Source organism: Vitis vinifera, chromosome 17 (assembly GCF_030704535.1).
Source record: "Vitis vinifera cultivar Pinot Noir 40024 chromosome 17, ASM3070453v1".
NCBI lineage: Eukaryota > Viridiplantae > Streptophyta > Magnoliopsida > Vitales > Vitaceae > Vitis > Vitis vinifera.
The window spans coordinates 10989614-11004800 of NC_081821.1; the positions used below are offsets into that span (position 1 = coordinate 10989614).

Below are 15187 nucleotides of genomic sequence, written 5' to 3' on the forward strand. Positions count from 1 at the left end.
TCCCTAGGGTTAAGGTATACAGCCAAAACAAGAGGAATGATGTGTTGAAGGAAAATGGATATTGAGACCAAATAATATTTCATGTAAAGTGCTTCTGCTGGCATTTTCAAACTGAGCTATATGCTATTTCTGTAGGCCTGCCATTTTTTGACAAACTGAAAGAGGAAAGAAGCCCCTAAAGCTAGCCAAATGTTAGTCCTCAGTCCTAAGTCCCCCTAACCTATGCCCCAAGGGAGAGTTCAAAACATCACATTCATCCCTATTGCCAAGATTCTGATTTTTATTCAAAAAGAAGCCCTTTAATTTCAGCCCTATGGTTGAAACAAGGTGAGCCTTTTCAGAATCCACTTAGGAGAGAAAAGATGGCCTGCATTAGGCCTCAGATCTGAAGCATGGGCTATAAATTGTATTATAAAATTCTCCATTTTTTGTAAAAGCCCCACATTATTATAATTGGAACTTTTAGTGAATAATTGAGTGACACGAAATATTTGCCAAACTCTGCAGTTGAAGTGAGGTGTGACATTGCTCAAATCATTTTTGGAATGACATAAATGGGTTGGGCCTTGCTTTAAACTTATTAAGTAGGCTCAGCCCAAAGTTTGGTTTAGCATAAATGGAAGTAAGGCCTGTTGGTGGCCAAGTTTATGCCCTGAATTTTGGCACATGCAAGTTCAGAGATAGATGGGTTGATGATATTGTAGGCATGAGTGATGCAGAGAAGAGACCATGGAATGATTGGGGGGTGGGGGGGCCTCATGCCCTGAGTCAAGCAAAGAATTTCTAACCACACAATACACCCAAGCATAGAGACATGTAACATGGGATGCAATGAATCAGAGGTCAATTCTACAATCAAAGCATACCAGTTTCAACTGTTCAAACAGGGTAAAAGGATGAACTTTACAAACCAAAATATACCAGTACCACAGTAGTGCAGCAAGAGATTCAAATACAACAAAATTTAAACAAGGAAATGGCTTCAAAATGAATCTGACTCGAACCGCCACTTCAAGGATGGAGACAAAATGGTAGGAAGTTAGCTGTCCAAACAAAGTCACCATCAGTTATAGTGCCAAGTCTCCCCCCATTTCACTGATGACCATCTCTAGTCTAGTCAACATATCTGTTGAGAACAGGAAAAAAACAGAACATAATAATCAGCATCTCAAACAAGGAATGGGATGAGCCTGAGGGATAAGGCTTTCTAGTTCAGCTATGGCCATTCTGCTCTAGCTAGGGCTATGTATGTCTCTGTTACACTGCAGTACATCAACACATAGTCCACAATCAACTCTCATAAAAGAGAGTGAGAATCAACCCAACAAAGTCAAATTTGGAAACAAAGAAACTGTATTGAAGGGACCCAAACGTGATAGGTGTTTATGTTGTTATATGAAATGGATAGCTTTTAATCATGTCTCTCATTACCATTCAACATGGAAGGAAGGAACCTAAATGGGTATCCCAGGCATGTATCTCCTTAATGTTTACAACTGAGAACTAAATATAGAACAAATTTACTTACCATTGAAGGAAGAACCCGTCATATATCTCTGCAAGAAAAACAACAGCAAAAATAAAATGCTACATGAAAGCAAGCAATATATAGCAAATAACCTTAGTATTGGATTGTTAAGTACAGTAGGTATATGATACAGCAATGCGGTTGTACTACTTTGCCTTTATAGCTCTTGCTTGGAAATATGCAGGTTGTGAAGAGATTCTAGATAGAATTTGTAACCAGGAACAATTATTTGACAGGCAAATCCATTAACAATATCAAACTATTAGAGTTCAGAAGATACCACGTGCTGGGCATCAGGAAGAACTTCCTCTGGTGTTTCTGCAGCATCCATATCAATGAAATCAGACCAAACAAACTATTAAACAATAAATAAAAGCAGAACAGAACAAAACAAAAAGAATAATAATAATAATAATAATAATAATAAAAATGATGATGAACAAGAGAATGATATCCTTATACATTATATCCGATGGTAAAGATATCTTAAGATATTACATCCAATGAAATATGTTATGCTATACTTAATTTGGTTTGTAAAAATAATAAAAAATGGAATGGAAAACATATTGACAAACATTAAAATAAAAGTTATAACGTATTCTAACATTTATTAAAAAAAAATATGAAATCTCTCTCATGTTCAGTATTATTTGAAAGTTGTTCTATAGTTTATAATTTAGTAAGTAATTATTTATTTATTAATAATATTAATGATTAAAATATTTAAAATTTATAAATGAAAAAGTTATATTTTGTTATTTCATATGTAAAAACAATTTGTATATATTAAATAATACATATATTAGTATTATTTTATAATATAGTTTATACATATTTTTTTAGTTCTTATTTTTAACTAAAAAATTATTTTTTAATCAATATATATATAGTTTTTTTTTAAATGAGTAATATAAAAAAAAATGAAGAAAATTGGTGAGAAGAATAACATAGGATATGTACGACAAGTGATGGCACAACTTATCTTATCCCATCGTCAACCAAATATGGAATAGGATGTGTTATTTCTTTTATCCTATCTCATCTTATATCTAACCAACTAAACATGTCTTTAAATGGTGAAAAACAGGAGTGTATTATGTTAGTAGCTTTGGTAGTGAGCATACCTTTTTTAGGAGCAATGCAAACGCCAGCAAGGAGTGTTGTGAAGCTAGGAGGCAAGGTCGCACAATTGCCTTCTAAGTCATGATCCTTCGAGTATGCATATTGCATGCCCTCACAGCTCAAGGGAGGTTTATTGTCCTCAGCATCTCTGCATCAATGATGATTCTTAAGCCTCAGTATACTATGCTATCGATTCTTTCACCATCTTTGAATTTATAAAAACTTCCACTAGAAAATAATATATATATATATATATATATATATATATATATATATATATATATATATATATATATATATATATATATATATATATATATATATTTGTTACCTGTACTGAACTCCATTTGAACAGATGAATTCAAATTGAGATGACTTTCCCAATTCACTGCTATTCCTTTCAGGTTTCATGGTTGCCTGGGGAACAAAATGTATATATGTCAAGGAAGAGAAGAAAACTAGGATAAATACATGAGTTCTGAGCCTGGAAGCTATGAGTTTGTAACGCTATTAAGATTATAAATCGAATGGTACAGTTATGGGTGATTCTGGTTTCACCTTCACAGAATCCATAAATGATTGTGATTCACTTGCTGCAGAAAATCGCATTGCAAACTTTTGGATCTGAATAATCACAACAAACACACTGAGATGCAGTACAAGACATGAAGTGGATAACAGAGCATACCTCTTAAATCAAATACTAGAGGTAAGTTGATAAAGAACAGGATATGCATTGATTGTATAAACAGAACACCCATAATATTGGACCAACATGATTGAAGTTCTTATGACCATCTGCACTTTGGTTTACACTGGCAAAGATAAAAACTTGTGCTAGGCATGGCAAGAATCCAGTAATGGTTAGATGCAACATAATCACATTTTGCCCTTCTTGACAAGTAGCAAGAATGGAACAAGATGGACATAATTCTCATTGGAGAAAAGATGCTAACCAGCTACAGAGTCGTTTTCATTGTTCCCAGAGGTTTTTCTCTCCCCTTTTCAGTAGGTCATTCCCAAAGTTTAAGATAGCAGAGATCTCAACATATCTAGAATGGCATTATAAATTATCTTAAGGATATTTTAAAAAATTAGAATGTGAATATGCTTGTAATTTCACTACGGCTGATTAGTTCCAACATAACAGCAAATGAGAAAACTTATCAAAGAAAAGAGAAATATTCAAAAGAAAAAGCTAACAAGATGGTGGAATATAGAAATAATAAATCACCATCTTTTATGGAACTATACCAGACAAAAAATAATAAAATTAGAAAGAAAATATGATACATTTAGAAATCAGACCACATTGCAAAATTGCAGAATGTTTATATCTTACAAAGAGGAGAAAAATATTAAATGTCACAATGAAAGTTGACTAATGACACAGATAAAATATGACTTTTGAGGGCTCAAAATGTTTGATGATCAGTTCCAGAGGGAACAAAGTTAGAGAACATAGACTTACCTTTGTGTTTTTGAAATGAAGATTGCAATTTGTATGTATCAAAATTACAATCATCAACCAAGCTTTGCTTCAGATGGAATTCAATATACAGTTCAGAATCTTGCCTGGCCTACACAATCACTATAGCTGGCAAATATAACTCTGCTACCTCTGACAGGACATTCATTGACACATGAGACCTGTGGCCAGGAGAAATGCAGCTTGGAAATGAAGTGTTCTTCCTGCAAAATATTAAATTTTATATAACCAAGGATAATCCTGAAGCTCCAAATTCCAAAGTTCTTAATTGCTTCTCCATCACCAAAAATGGAGAAATGAAAGGAATAACTATGTACAAAAACTAAGCATGATAATCTAGAAACTGAAACATTTCTTCTTGAAGAACTGACCTACCTTTTGCACATGTATATGTGATGGAGATGACTCCCTCCAGGTGAATTCAAGAAAAGGAAGTTTTAGAAAAGAAAAAAACAAAAGTTTGAGAATTTTGAAAGTTTTAGAATTCTCCTCAAAAGAAGTTCTAAACTTTCTATGTTCTAAAATAATCTTTCTATTCTAAAGTTTTTATTTTGAATCCTTAGAATCTAAAGGTACTGTTTATTAGAAACTTTATTACAAGAAAATTTTATAAAATAAGTTTCTAATTCTAAAAAAAAAAATAAATAAATAAAAAAAGGTTTTTGATTTGTTTTAGAAGATTAACAGTTTTGGGAAAGGAATAAGAATCTTACTTATTTACTACGTATATTAGGTTCACTTTTTCATAGTTTTATTTAAATTCCAAGGTTTTTGAAAGCCTATACATAAGGTTAATTGATGTCAAACGGAATTAAGGATTAATGATTAAACATTAAGTTTTTTATTCTTTTTCATACCTTGCAATTCTCAATGGCGAAGGCTTCATTGATTTTTTATTCTAGGTGAAACCCCTAGAAGCTCTTAATAAGATCTAAGGTTTGTATCTCTTCTTCTTTATCTTTCTTTTTCTATATTTTATTTTACTTTTCCCTACTATCATAATTTTTATTCCCCATTCCTCTCCTTGAACCTTAGAAAGATTAAAGCCGAACCCACCTATTTGATTGTAGACAACTATTAGCCCTTTGCCTTGAAGTATGCGGCACCAAGGCCTCATGAGGTGGCACCTTGGCTCGATGAGTGATCTATGATCAAGGCAAGGTGAGATGGAGGCTATTAAGGGGCAGCAAGTGACACAACCCCGGCTCGGCCAAAATTCAAGGGTTGCATTTTGGCATAGCAGTATTTTTCCTTTGAAGAGGAACCTTCAAAAGGGAGACTCCAAGTGGAAGCAGAATTTTTCAAACATTCGTGAATTAATTAAAATTTATTATGTCTCCTCAAGCATGGATAACATCTCCTCCAAAAACTTCCAAAATGGCTCTTTAAGGGGGGTGAGTGACGCAAGAGAGACAAAGTGGCATGGGTGTGGCCACACCTAGGGGCTTTGATGCATGGTCTCAAACACGAGCAAGGCACATGAAGCAAGCCTAGCTAGCACTCACACATGGGTTTCATGACATATGGTGGTGTGCAACCCGTGGCTACAACGACATAGGCTGTGACATAGTCTCCCCCTCTTGACGGTAGCACAAGGGCCCAATGCCTTATACAATGAGGCAGCTTGATGAGCTACGAGCACAATGCCATAATCCATTGTAGCACCAAGATGGACTTGGACGAGGCATGATGATGCAACAGCAATGAAGCCAACTCAAACACAATGCTTAATGCTTGGCACAAGGGCATAATGCCTTGTGCACGGAGATGAGGAGTCATGAAAGCATTTTCATGACCTGTTGCTACGACAAGAAGAGGGCTTGGGTAAGGCATGGAGCCGTAGCAGCAACAAGAGGGATGCATGAACAGGTTGAATCAACATAGATGTGATGGGAACACATGAGCATGATTGGTTGGCATGCTCAAGGAACAATAAGGGCCTAGTGATGCACACAGCGGGCTGATGGGGCACATTATGAGGTGTGCAGGCCAAGAGAGGGCTTGGCATGCACACGGGCTACATAGAGAGCATGCAGCAGATCGTTTAGAGATGCAATAGCAGGATGGTGAGACATGTTGCAAGGAGTGCAGGCCAAGAAAGGGCTTGGCATGCATATGAGTTGTATAGAGATGCATGCAGCGGGCTGCCTAGAGATGTAACAATAAGTTAATCGGTTGCATAGTTGATTCAAGTGCATGAGTGGACTGACTCAAGGCACGAGAGTGGGCAGACTTGAGGTAGAATACAAAAGAGATGTCTTGGCATTAGGGCAAGCCCAAGAAAGAGGTGTTGCACCACAAACCAAGAACTTCAAAGGCTGGTTTGTGGACTAATGCAAGAAGCAGCAACATGAGGAGTTTCAAAAGGATGAGAATGGGCCAAAGACATTTGAAAGCTCGGAGTTAGATTCAAATTTTGATTCTAGTTTGGATTTGAATAAGAGTTCATATTACGATTGTGATTGTAATTTGAGTTGGACTAGGATTGCTCGTCCCTAATCGAAATATGAGTGGTTGGTGCTACAACCTACAAAAAGAGTTTGAGTAGGGCTAGGATTGCTTACTCCCAACCAAATAGGGAGTGGTTGGTACCACACCTATAAAAAGGATGACTCATTTGCCTTCTGAATCTACCTAGAGAGATCATAGAGGATACAAAGGTATATTAGAGAGGGAGAACCTTCTTAAAACATAGCATGAGAGAGTAGAAACTCACCAAAGTGATTGTGGGAGTCTTGCTAAGTAATGCCTTGTATTTTTATTTAGAGAATAAATAAAATGCAATTTGGGGATTGAGACTCATAACCTCATGCGTCTTTTGTGGGTTTTCTTGATTATAATCTCATGTGGGTTTGGATACGCTGGCTTAGAGGGCTTCTAAGTGCCGCACAAATGTAAAAAGCAGTTGGTAAAATCCATGCCCATGACAACAACCATCCTAGGGTTGTCTTACATCAATAAGACACTATTATTTGGAAATTATGAAGAACATATATGTTATTCCCTTTCTATAAACTATCACTTTTTTTTTTCTAGCATGCCCTTAAGGTCTAGCTCAAGTGGCAGGGGTTGGAGTGAGGATATGGGAGGTTCCATGTTGTTCAAATAGGAAAAGAAAAGAAAAGAAAAGAATGAAGAAATAGTGACCTACAAAAGAAACAAAGGATTTCTAATATGCCACTAGGATGCATGTTGCATCATTTATTACAAGAATACCTTGGCTTGATCATAAGGTGCTTTCTATGGTTCACCCACTTGAACAGACGAATATCTATATATCTATATATATATATATGCAAAGACAGACATAAGTAGCTTAGATCCTACTCCAGACTGAGGAATTGTCATATTTGACAAATGCTCATGTTCATGTCTGTAATTCAAGTATAACCAGCAAAAATGACATCATGTCATCTACAAAATTCAACTGTCTGCTGCTGAAGCATTTCATGTTGTGAGAGAATATATTTGGAGACAAACAGCTTTAGAAAACAACAAATGAATTTTCTATAATAAGTTATGGAGTGTCTAAAAATGGGTCTGAAAAGAAATGGCTTCCAAAGTTTTCACAGTTCTAAAGAATCAGAGAGATTATTTTCATACCTTCAACAAGCAGTCATGCATAAAACCTTCCACAACTCAAAAAAGAAAAAACAAAAGAAAAAAAAAAAAAAACAAAAACAAAAGCAAAAACAAAAACGAAAAGAAAAGAAAGAAAAGCCCTGTGCCTTCCACACTCAGATGTTTGAGCAACAGTCATGAGATCAATAAAATCACACAACCCTTCAACAAGGTATAGAGTTAGCAGAATGGCTTGGTGGTATGTCCACATACCATCCACCAAGAAACATACCTTATTAAGGAGAACAGCTATTTAACATTGAAATTCAGAAAAATAAGTCATATATTCAATTTTCCAACACAATCTTTATGGAAAAAAAAAATGGATCCAAAAGGGATCAAGATGGACCTAGGACCAAATAGAAGAACTTAAAATCATAAATATTTAGAAGTAGCAAAAATTTCACAAAAATAAAAGCAAATAAATAAGAACACGCTTAGAATTCTAGTTCTTTATATGATGGGCAACACCATTAGTGCTCCACTTTCTGATAAAAAATGTATTCATCCTCCAATGTACCTATTGAGAGCAGTTCCCTTCAAGCCAACTCCCAAGTCCAACTAAGGTAACTCATCATGTTCCCTTCATTCTTAAATTCATAAAGTCATCATCAATCTACTGTTTTCAATAGTTTTCCCCAACAATTTAAACTTTTTGTAGGAATCTAAAAGCAGAGCACAAGCACCCTGCCCCTAATGCCCGCATTTCTAAAGTAATTTTCTCACTTTTTAATAACTACGAGAGAGAGAGAGAGAGAGAGAGAGAGAGAGAGAGAGATCTTTAATTTTGGTTCTCATAAACAGGAAAAACTGTTGACACCTAAATGAGTAAACAGAAACTTTCAAAGGGAACAAACACACTAAAAATCTAAAATAATAAGAAATAAATTTTAAAAGGGAATTACACAGAACATTAAAATGAACCAATTAGGATTCGCAAGTCATGAAACCACATGTAAAACTCTTTCATTATACTACATATTTCATAATGTAAAAAATGCCAACATATTACAGATTCCAAATAACAATGAAACTATCAACAAACATACAGAACTATTAAACTACCCATTAACCCAAATGCGCCCGATTTCATAAACGAAGAACAAAATGGTGGTCGGAGATAAGCTTCCGTTTAATTTAATAACATATATCCATGAACAACACAAAAAGGTTAACAAGAACAACGCAAAACATAAACCCCATTCACATAAATCCATTTCAATGAACAAGAAGAACCAAACCCATAAACCCTCAAATTAGAACAACTCACATGGATCTTTTCTTGAAGCGAAATGACGAGGACCAGTTCAGCACTGAAATGGTGGGAGAGAAGATGAAGAGAAGCGGTGGGGGAAGAAACCCAGGTGCCATGGGTGCGAATCCTCTTGGTTGTGGGAAGAGGCCTGAGAATAGGAGAAGTGGAGGAGATACAAGGGTAGTTGAAGAAGCGAGAGTATTGTATCTCCCAGTAGTATCTGATGGGAATGGTGGGGAAAGAGGTGCATTCTAGGGTTTCTGGCCAAATGGTTCCCGCCATCTTTTTCACTCTCCTTGCGTTCGGCCTTCTGCCTTCTGGTTTCTGTTTTTTTGGGTTCCGAGCTTCTCGGTTAGTGGGTGTTCATTTGGGGTTTTGAAGGATACTATTGTCAAACATTGATAGCACAGGGGTGTTTTGGTCATGTAAAATCCAGGTGATTCTCAACACACTACCCATTTTTATTTCTCAACCATCTTCATTTTCTCTCCTTCAAACCCAAATTCCTCATCTTTCAAACCCACTCATCAAAATCTATCGTTTCGGAGTTAGAGCAAGGATAGTAATTGGACGGGTTTTTGTGGTATCCTAAGATAAACAAGTTCAAGATGAGTTTAAGAAAATTTTAAAATCTCCCAACCGTTTCAAGACAGGTTCAGGTTTAACTATGTCTTGTCTTACCCTAATTATATATAATTATAAATAAAAACATATTTTAAAAAAAAAAATTAAACAGGTCCATGCAAGATGGACGAGACAATATTTTCTAGTCTAGTACCGAACCATCTCAAAGCTACCTTGTTATCATCCATATTTAGGAGCCAAAATGATATCTAGGCCATAAACCCAATTATCAAAATTCATCATTCCAAAACTAAACTTTCAAAGCGTTAGAGCCAAAATAGCATCTAGGGCTAAAAATTTATTATATGTAGTCATTTCGAACTTGTTATTAAAATAGCCCTATGTAAGAAGCTGAGAAATGTTCTTATTCTTTTTTAATTATGTTGAAATCGCATTTTAAAAATACGATTTCAAAAAAAGAAAATAATTGGATTTAGAAATTGTGGCTTCGGCTCAAATTATAAAATTGTATTAAAAGCTGCATTTATAGCTTTAATTTTAGAAATGATTTAGAAGTCGCATTTATAAACCACAGCTTCAATCCAAATTCCAAAGTCATATTTAGAAAATGCAATTTTAGTTCAAATGTAGAAATTATATTTAGAAGTTGCTATTTTAGTTCCAAATTAGTAGCAAACACTTAAAAATGGTTGCTTCAATTCAAATTTAGAAATCACATTTCGATTCCACGGCTTCAATTCTCATTTTGCATATTTTATAATTTTCTTTATTTTAATTTAAAATTTATGAATGATTGTAAAACAATAAAAAAAATATACGATAAAAATTTATGAATAATTGTAAAAAAAATAAAAAATATTCAATCACAATCTAATTGTTACAGGTTTGAATTTTTTTAGTTTTTACAGATTATTCATATAATTTTATATTGTTTAAATTATTTATTGACTCTATTTTGTTAAGATTATTAATTTAATAATGAAATAAAATAGCAACTTTTAGTATTTTTGAGTTATATTTTCATTCAACTACTATTATACTAAAGTTTTAATATATTGACTTCTTATTATTTTAGAACATATATTTTTCATTCCATATATGTTCTTTCATAATTCAATTCTAAAGTTAACTTAACATTCCACTGAAGAGAGTCCGCTGCACTCCAATATCTTATGACATTACATCGAAATGTGAAGATTGGGTTTGTGACCTACTAATCGATTGTATGCCAACTCTGCATGAACTGGTGTTCCTAATTTAATAAGGTGAATGTTGTCGACCTCTCAAGATTACCTCTATAATTCTTGAATCTCATATCTACCTATTATGTGACAATCTAACATACTCTAACTCATAAAAAGTATATGTCAAATCTACTAAAAGAATTACTCTAACTATAATTTACAGTATCACAAATCTTTAGGATCATCCAAGGGAATATACTGTGGCAATCCCATGAGAGATCATGGTGTCTATCTTGATAACATCTATTGTCACTTACCTTAATCAACAGTAACCGAATCTTTAGTGGGAATATATGACCACCACAGAGTCTTACCCATAAGTCAAAATCATTGAAAACTTCAATAGTAGCTCAGTGAATCATGACTACTCGAAGTTAATGTCATGATTCATTATAGATCTTGTCCAATGTGTAACCATGCATATTAGTACACTCACCTTGGGAAAACCATCTCAATGACGAAAACAAGTTATTCCTCCAATTAGGAAGTAGTGCACTACAATCTCTATTGGACTGACCAATTCTATGAACCAAATGTATATAACTTATCATTTTATAAGGAACACATGACTTATATATTCGATATAACTCCTAATGCATCCAAGTCATATACAATGCAAGTAAAATAGGCGCCAACACTCATATAATAAATAGTACAATCAAGGATATAAATAAGAACAAGAAATCATAATAAATAAATTTATTAATGAAATATTATTTTGTTAAATCATGTCATGTTTTGTAGGGTTCAATCTTAATAAACTCCTATTAACCCTCAAAGCATGTTGGGTATACATTTGACACTTATGTTATCCCTATGTTTATTAAAGACTCTATAAGATAAAGTCTTAGTGAAGGGATTCATTAGGTTCTCCACAAAAGGTATTTTCTCCACAATGACATCACCCCTCTAAACTATCTCACATATCAAGTAGTACCCTTTTAGTGGTTTCTTGGTTCTTTAAACTATGTCATCATCCCACTGTTATCAAAAAACAAGATCACGGGTTGTAATGTCAAGGGAACTAGCCTAAGTCCCATAAGGAACTTTTTAAGCCAAACAATTCCCTTTACTACCTCAAAAACAATAACATATTCAACTTCCATAGTAGAGTCAACAATACAAGACTACTCACACTCTTCCAACTAACAACCTCACTACATAGAGTGAATACAAACCTAGAGGTGGTCTTGTGAGACTCCCTATCAAAATAAAAGCTAAATCCATGTACGGAAGGGATACTAACTCATCAACATGATACACCATCATTTAATCTTTTGTTTTCCTATGATACTTAAGTATATGCTTAATTGTCATCCAATACTCTAGTCTTAGATTGAACTAGTACATACTCATCATCCCTATAGTAAAGAAAATATCTAGTCTAGTATATAACATCACATACAAAAGCCTACCCACTACAAAGGCATAGGGTACTCTACCTTCATGCAATCTCTTTCCTCAAATGTCTTAGGACATTGATCCTGAGAAAGAAGTACTCCATGCCTGAAAAGTAGAAAACCCTTCTTGGATTTCTACATCACATACTTGACCAAAAATTTAGGTGGCTTGAGATAACATAATTTTCTTATTCTTACAGTTCACAATGACCTTGATCCCAAGAACATATTACACTTCTCCTAGATCTTTTATCTGGGATTAAGTAAATAACCATATCTTGATTTATAAGAGTAGCCCTACATCATTCCCAATTAGTAGAATGTCATCAACATACAAGATAAGAAAACGCCATCATGTTTCCTTGAATCTTCTTATAAACACAAGGTTCATCCTCATTTTGATCAAAATCAAGAGTCTTGATTGCCTTATCAAAACATTTGTTCTATAAGAGAGATACTTTCTTTAATCCATAAATGAATTTATGTAACTTGCATACTAGATGTTCTTGACCCTTTGCTATGAAACCGTTTCGTTACATCATATAGATGTTCTCATCAAGATAGTCATTAAAGAACATTGTCTTGACATCCATTTTTGATATCTCATAATGGAGATGTGCTATAATGGATAGGAGTACTCTAATGAATTTGAGCATGACTACTAGTGAAAAGGTTTTCTCATAGTTGAAACCAAATTTCTAACTATCATCTTTAGCTATAAGTCTAGCCTTATTATCTCAACGTTTCCACCTACTCATCTCTTCATCTTGTAGACCTACTTACACCCTATAAGTTTTATCCCTTTAGGTACCTCTACAAGATCCCAAATTTTGTTAGAATACATAAGTTTTAACTTTACCTCTGTAGCTCCTTACCATGTACGAGTATCAATGTCAATCATAACTAGCATCATAATATATGGGATCAGTTTTCTATTTCTTTAGAATTCCCTTAAAAGGCTTTCCAAAACACGTGAACCTACCTAGTCGTATAACAACCCTCCCACTACAATAAGGCTCTCATGTACCATAATTGTCAAGAAAAGTAGGTGTAGAAACCCCTAGATCCATAGTTTTTGTGTTGTGTAAATGTCTTTTAGTATTCTCAAATCTATATTATGTTTTACCTTCTTACTTATCATATAGTCTTTCTTCTAGAAATCTGACATTTGTGCTAAAAAAAAATACCTTTAGGCCAATTTGACTATAAAAGTAAGGACTTTTGGTTCCTTTTGGGTATCCTACGAACTAACACACCTCTTATAATACCTAACAATAATTAAGAAAATAATAATAATAATAATAATCTTAGTACTTTAAACATGTTTTATTAGAGTTTAAAACTAGTTTAATGTTAATCAGATTTAATTATGAATTAAAATATTATTAAGGTTAATTACGATTAATTAGTAACTTAAGCTTGTGTATTAGCTCCATGGGGTTTAATTTTAATTAAAAGGACTTGAAAACCCGATTGGTAGGTGTAAAAGCACAAAAAGCTACAAATAAAGGACTCAAATGCAATTTGGAAAATATTGGTTACCCGTAGCCTTAAAGCTTGCCACTACATGCTTGCTTTTAAACCATATTTAAAAAGGTTGTTAGACTTCATTTGCAACCCCAATCTGTGTAGGAAATTGTTCAATTTAAAGAGAGGTTAGAGAGAAAAAAAAAAAAAAAAAAAGTAAAGGAGATAAGGGGAGATATGAGACAAAGGTTTTTTTTTTGGTATATTTGAATTCCAAACAATTTCTTGAAGCAAATAAATGTAGAATTTACTTGGAAACTGAATTTAATCATGCTTTAATTAGAGATTAAATTTAATTATAGTACAATTTTTTTAAGTTGGTAGAAACCGCATAGATTCCTTGGTTGACAAGTATTCTTTTAGTGACATAATGGTATATAGACCACAAGTAAATAAAATGGAAATCTATTCATATTAGCTCCACTCAAATATTCCAAAGTCAAGGTCAACAAATAATTGTCTATTTGTCAAAAAGTTGTTATCTTATTTAGTTTTATTAACATTTGGCTCTGTCATCAATTGGTTGCCACCAAACTATAGAAGGATTTAAGCAAGGAATTTTCCTAGAGGAAGTACAAGAGAATTCAATAATATTGCCCTATAATTATTCCATCATTCTAAGTGACATCACTTAGGAAAGATATCAAGCATTACTATGTTTATTCTTTTTCATATGGTAACACCGTTATCAAATATATTATTAATTCAATCTCATATATTTTTTATTCGATTAATTTTAGGTACATAAATCGACATTTTGACCGTATAGTGTATCAAAAGAAAATGATCCTAATGAAGGATGCTCCTCTTGTCCTCCTAAAAAAAATGTTTTAGCTAATAATATAATGATATTTTATAACTTGAAGGATAAGTTGTGTCGTGTCATGTTAATTGATCATGCCAACACCAAGTTATTTATGAGACTATTGGCTCAAGGACACCAATTGATATAGAAACTATTATTAATTAAATTTGAGTAATTCAAAAAAAAAATTCTTTGCAAATTTAAATAATTTCCCATGTTTATATGGAAGTTGTCTTTTAAAGTGACAACTTCAATAAAAATTGTGGGACATCGTAAAAGAGCGTTTATTAAAAATTGACTTTTAAACAAAAAGTTATATTTTTAAGAAGTTTCTTTGACAAACACCTTTTGTATATACTATATTGTTTGTTGAACAAACAACCTCTATACATAATAAATTCTCTTAAAAGTAACACTTCTAATGAAAAAAGTTATTGATTTTTAGCAAATATTATATCATATTAAATATGATATCTCACATCAGATAGGGGAAAAAGTTACTGAACGTATATATGTATGAACTTCTTTTAACCTTGTAAACCCATTTTAAAACTGTGAGGACCCCTTTGAGTTTAGAGTAGGCAATATCTACACGATTGAATGCGAAT

At 33.5% G+C, this 15187-nt stretch overlaps 1 protein-coding gene across 2 annotated transcripts; it reads right to left on the minus strand.

Moving 5' to 3' along the window:
• Positions 1 to 809: 809 nt before the first annotated feature.
• Positions 810 to 9511, minus strand: LOC100854468 (protein POOR HOMOLOGOUS SYNAPSIS 1). 2 transcript variants are annotated; one of them, XM_003634204.4, is made up of 8 exons: positions 9034 to 9511; positions 4229 to 4345; positions 3212 to 3277; positions 2985 to 3070; positions 2656 to 2801; positions 1809 to 1846; positions 1529 to 1556; positions 810 to 1126 (listed from the first exon to the last, which is right to left on the minus strand). In XM_003634204.4, exons 1-8 carry the CDS (start codon positions 9298 to 9300, stop codon positions 1068 to 1070), a joined length of 807 nt encoding a protein of 268 aa, XP_003634252.1. In that variant the 5' UTR covers positions 9301 to 9511; the 3' UTR covers positions 810 to 1067. The 2 variants fall into 2 exon arrangements, with proteins under 2 accessions (XP_003634252.1, XP_019081879.1); XM_019226334.2 differs by lacking the exon at positions 1529 to 1556 and having other exon boundaries at positions 9034 to 9381.
• Positions 9512 to 15187: the final 5676 nt, after the last annotated feature.

Bases quoted from the DNA above. Each gene is read 5' to 3' on its own strand.
- LOC100854468 (XM_003634204.4), bottom strand. From the start codon at position 9,300: ATGGCGGGAACCATTTGGCCAGAAACCCTAGAATGCACCTCTTTCCCC. The intron at 2,802-2,984 runs GTAACAAATATA...TCATTGATGCAG, and splicing joins TCAAATGGAGTTCAGTACAG to AGATGCTGAGGACAATAAAC. The intron at 1,557-1,808 runs GTATCTTCTGAA...TTTTTCTTGCAG, and splicing joins TTCCTGATGCCCAGCACGTG to AGATATATGACGGGTTCTTC.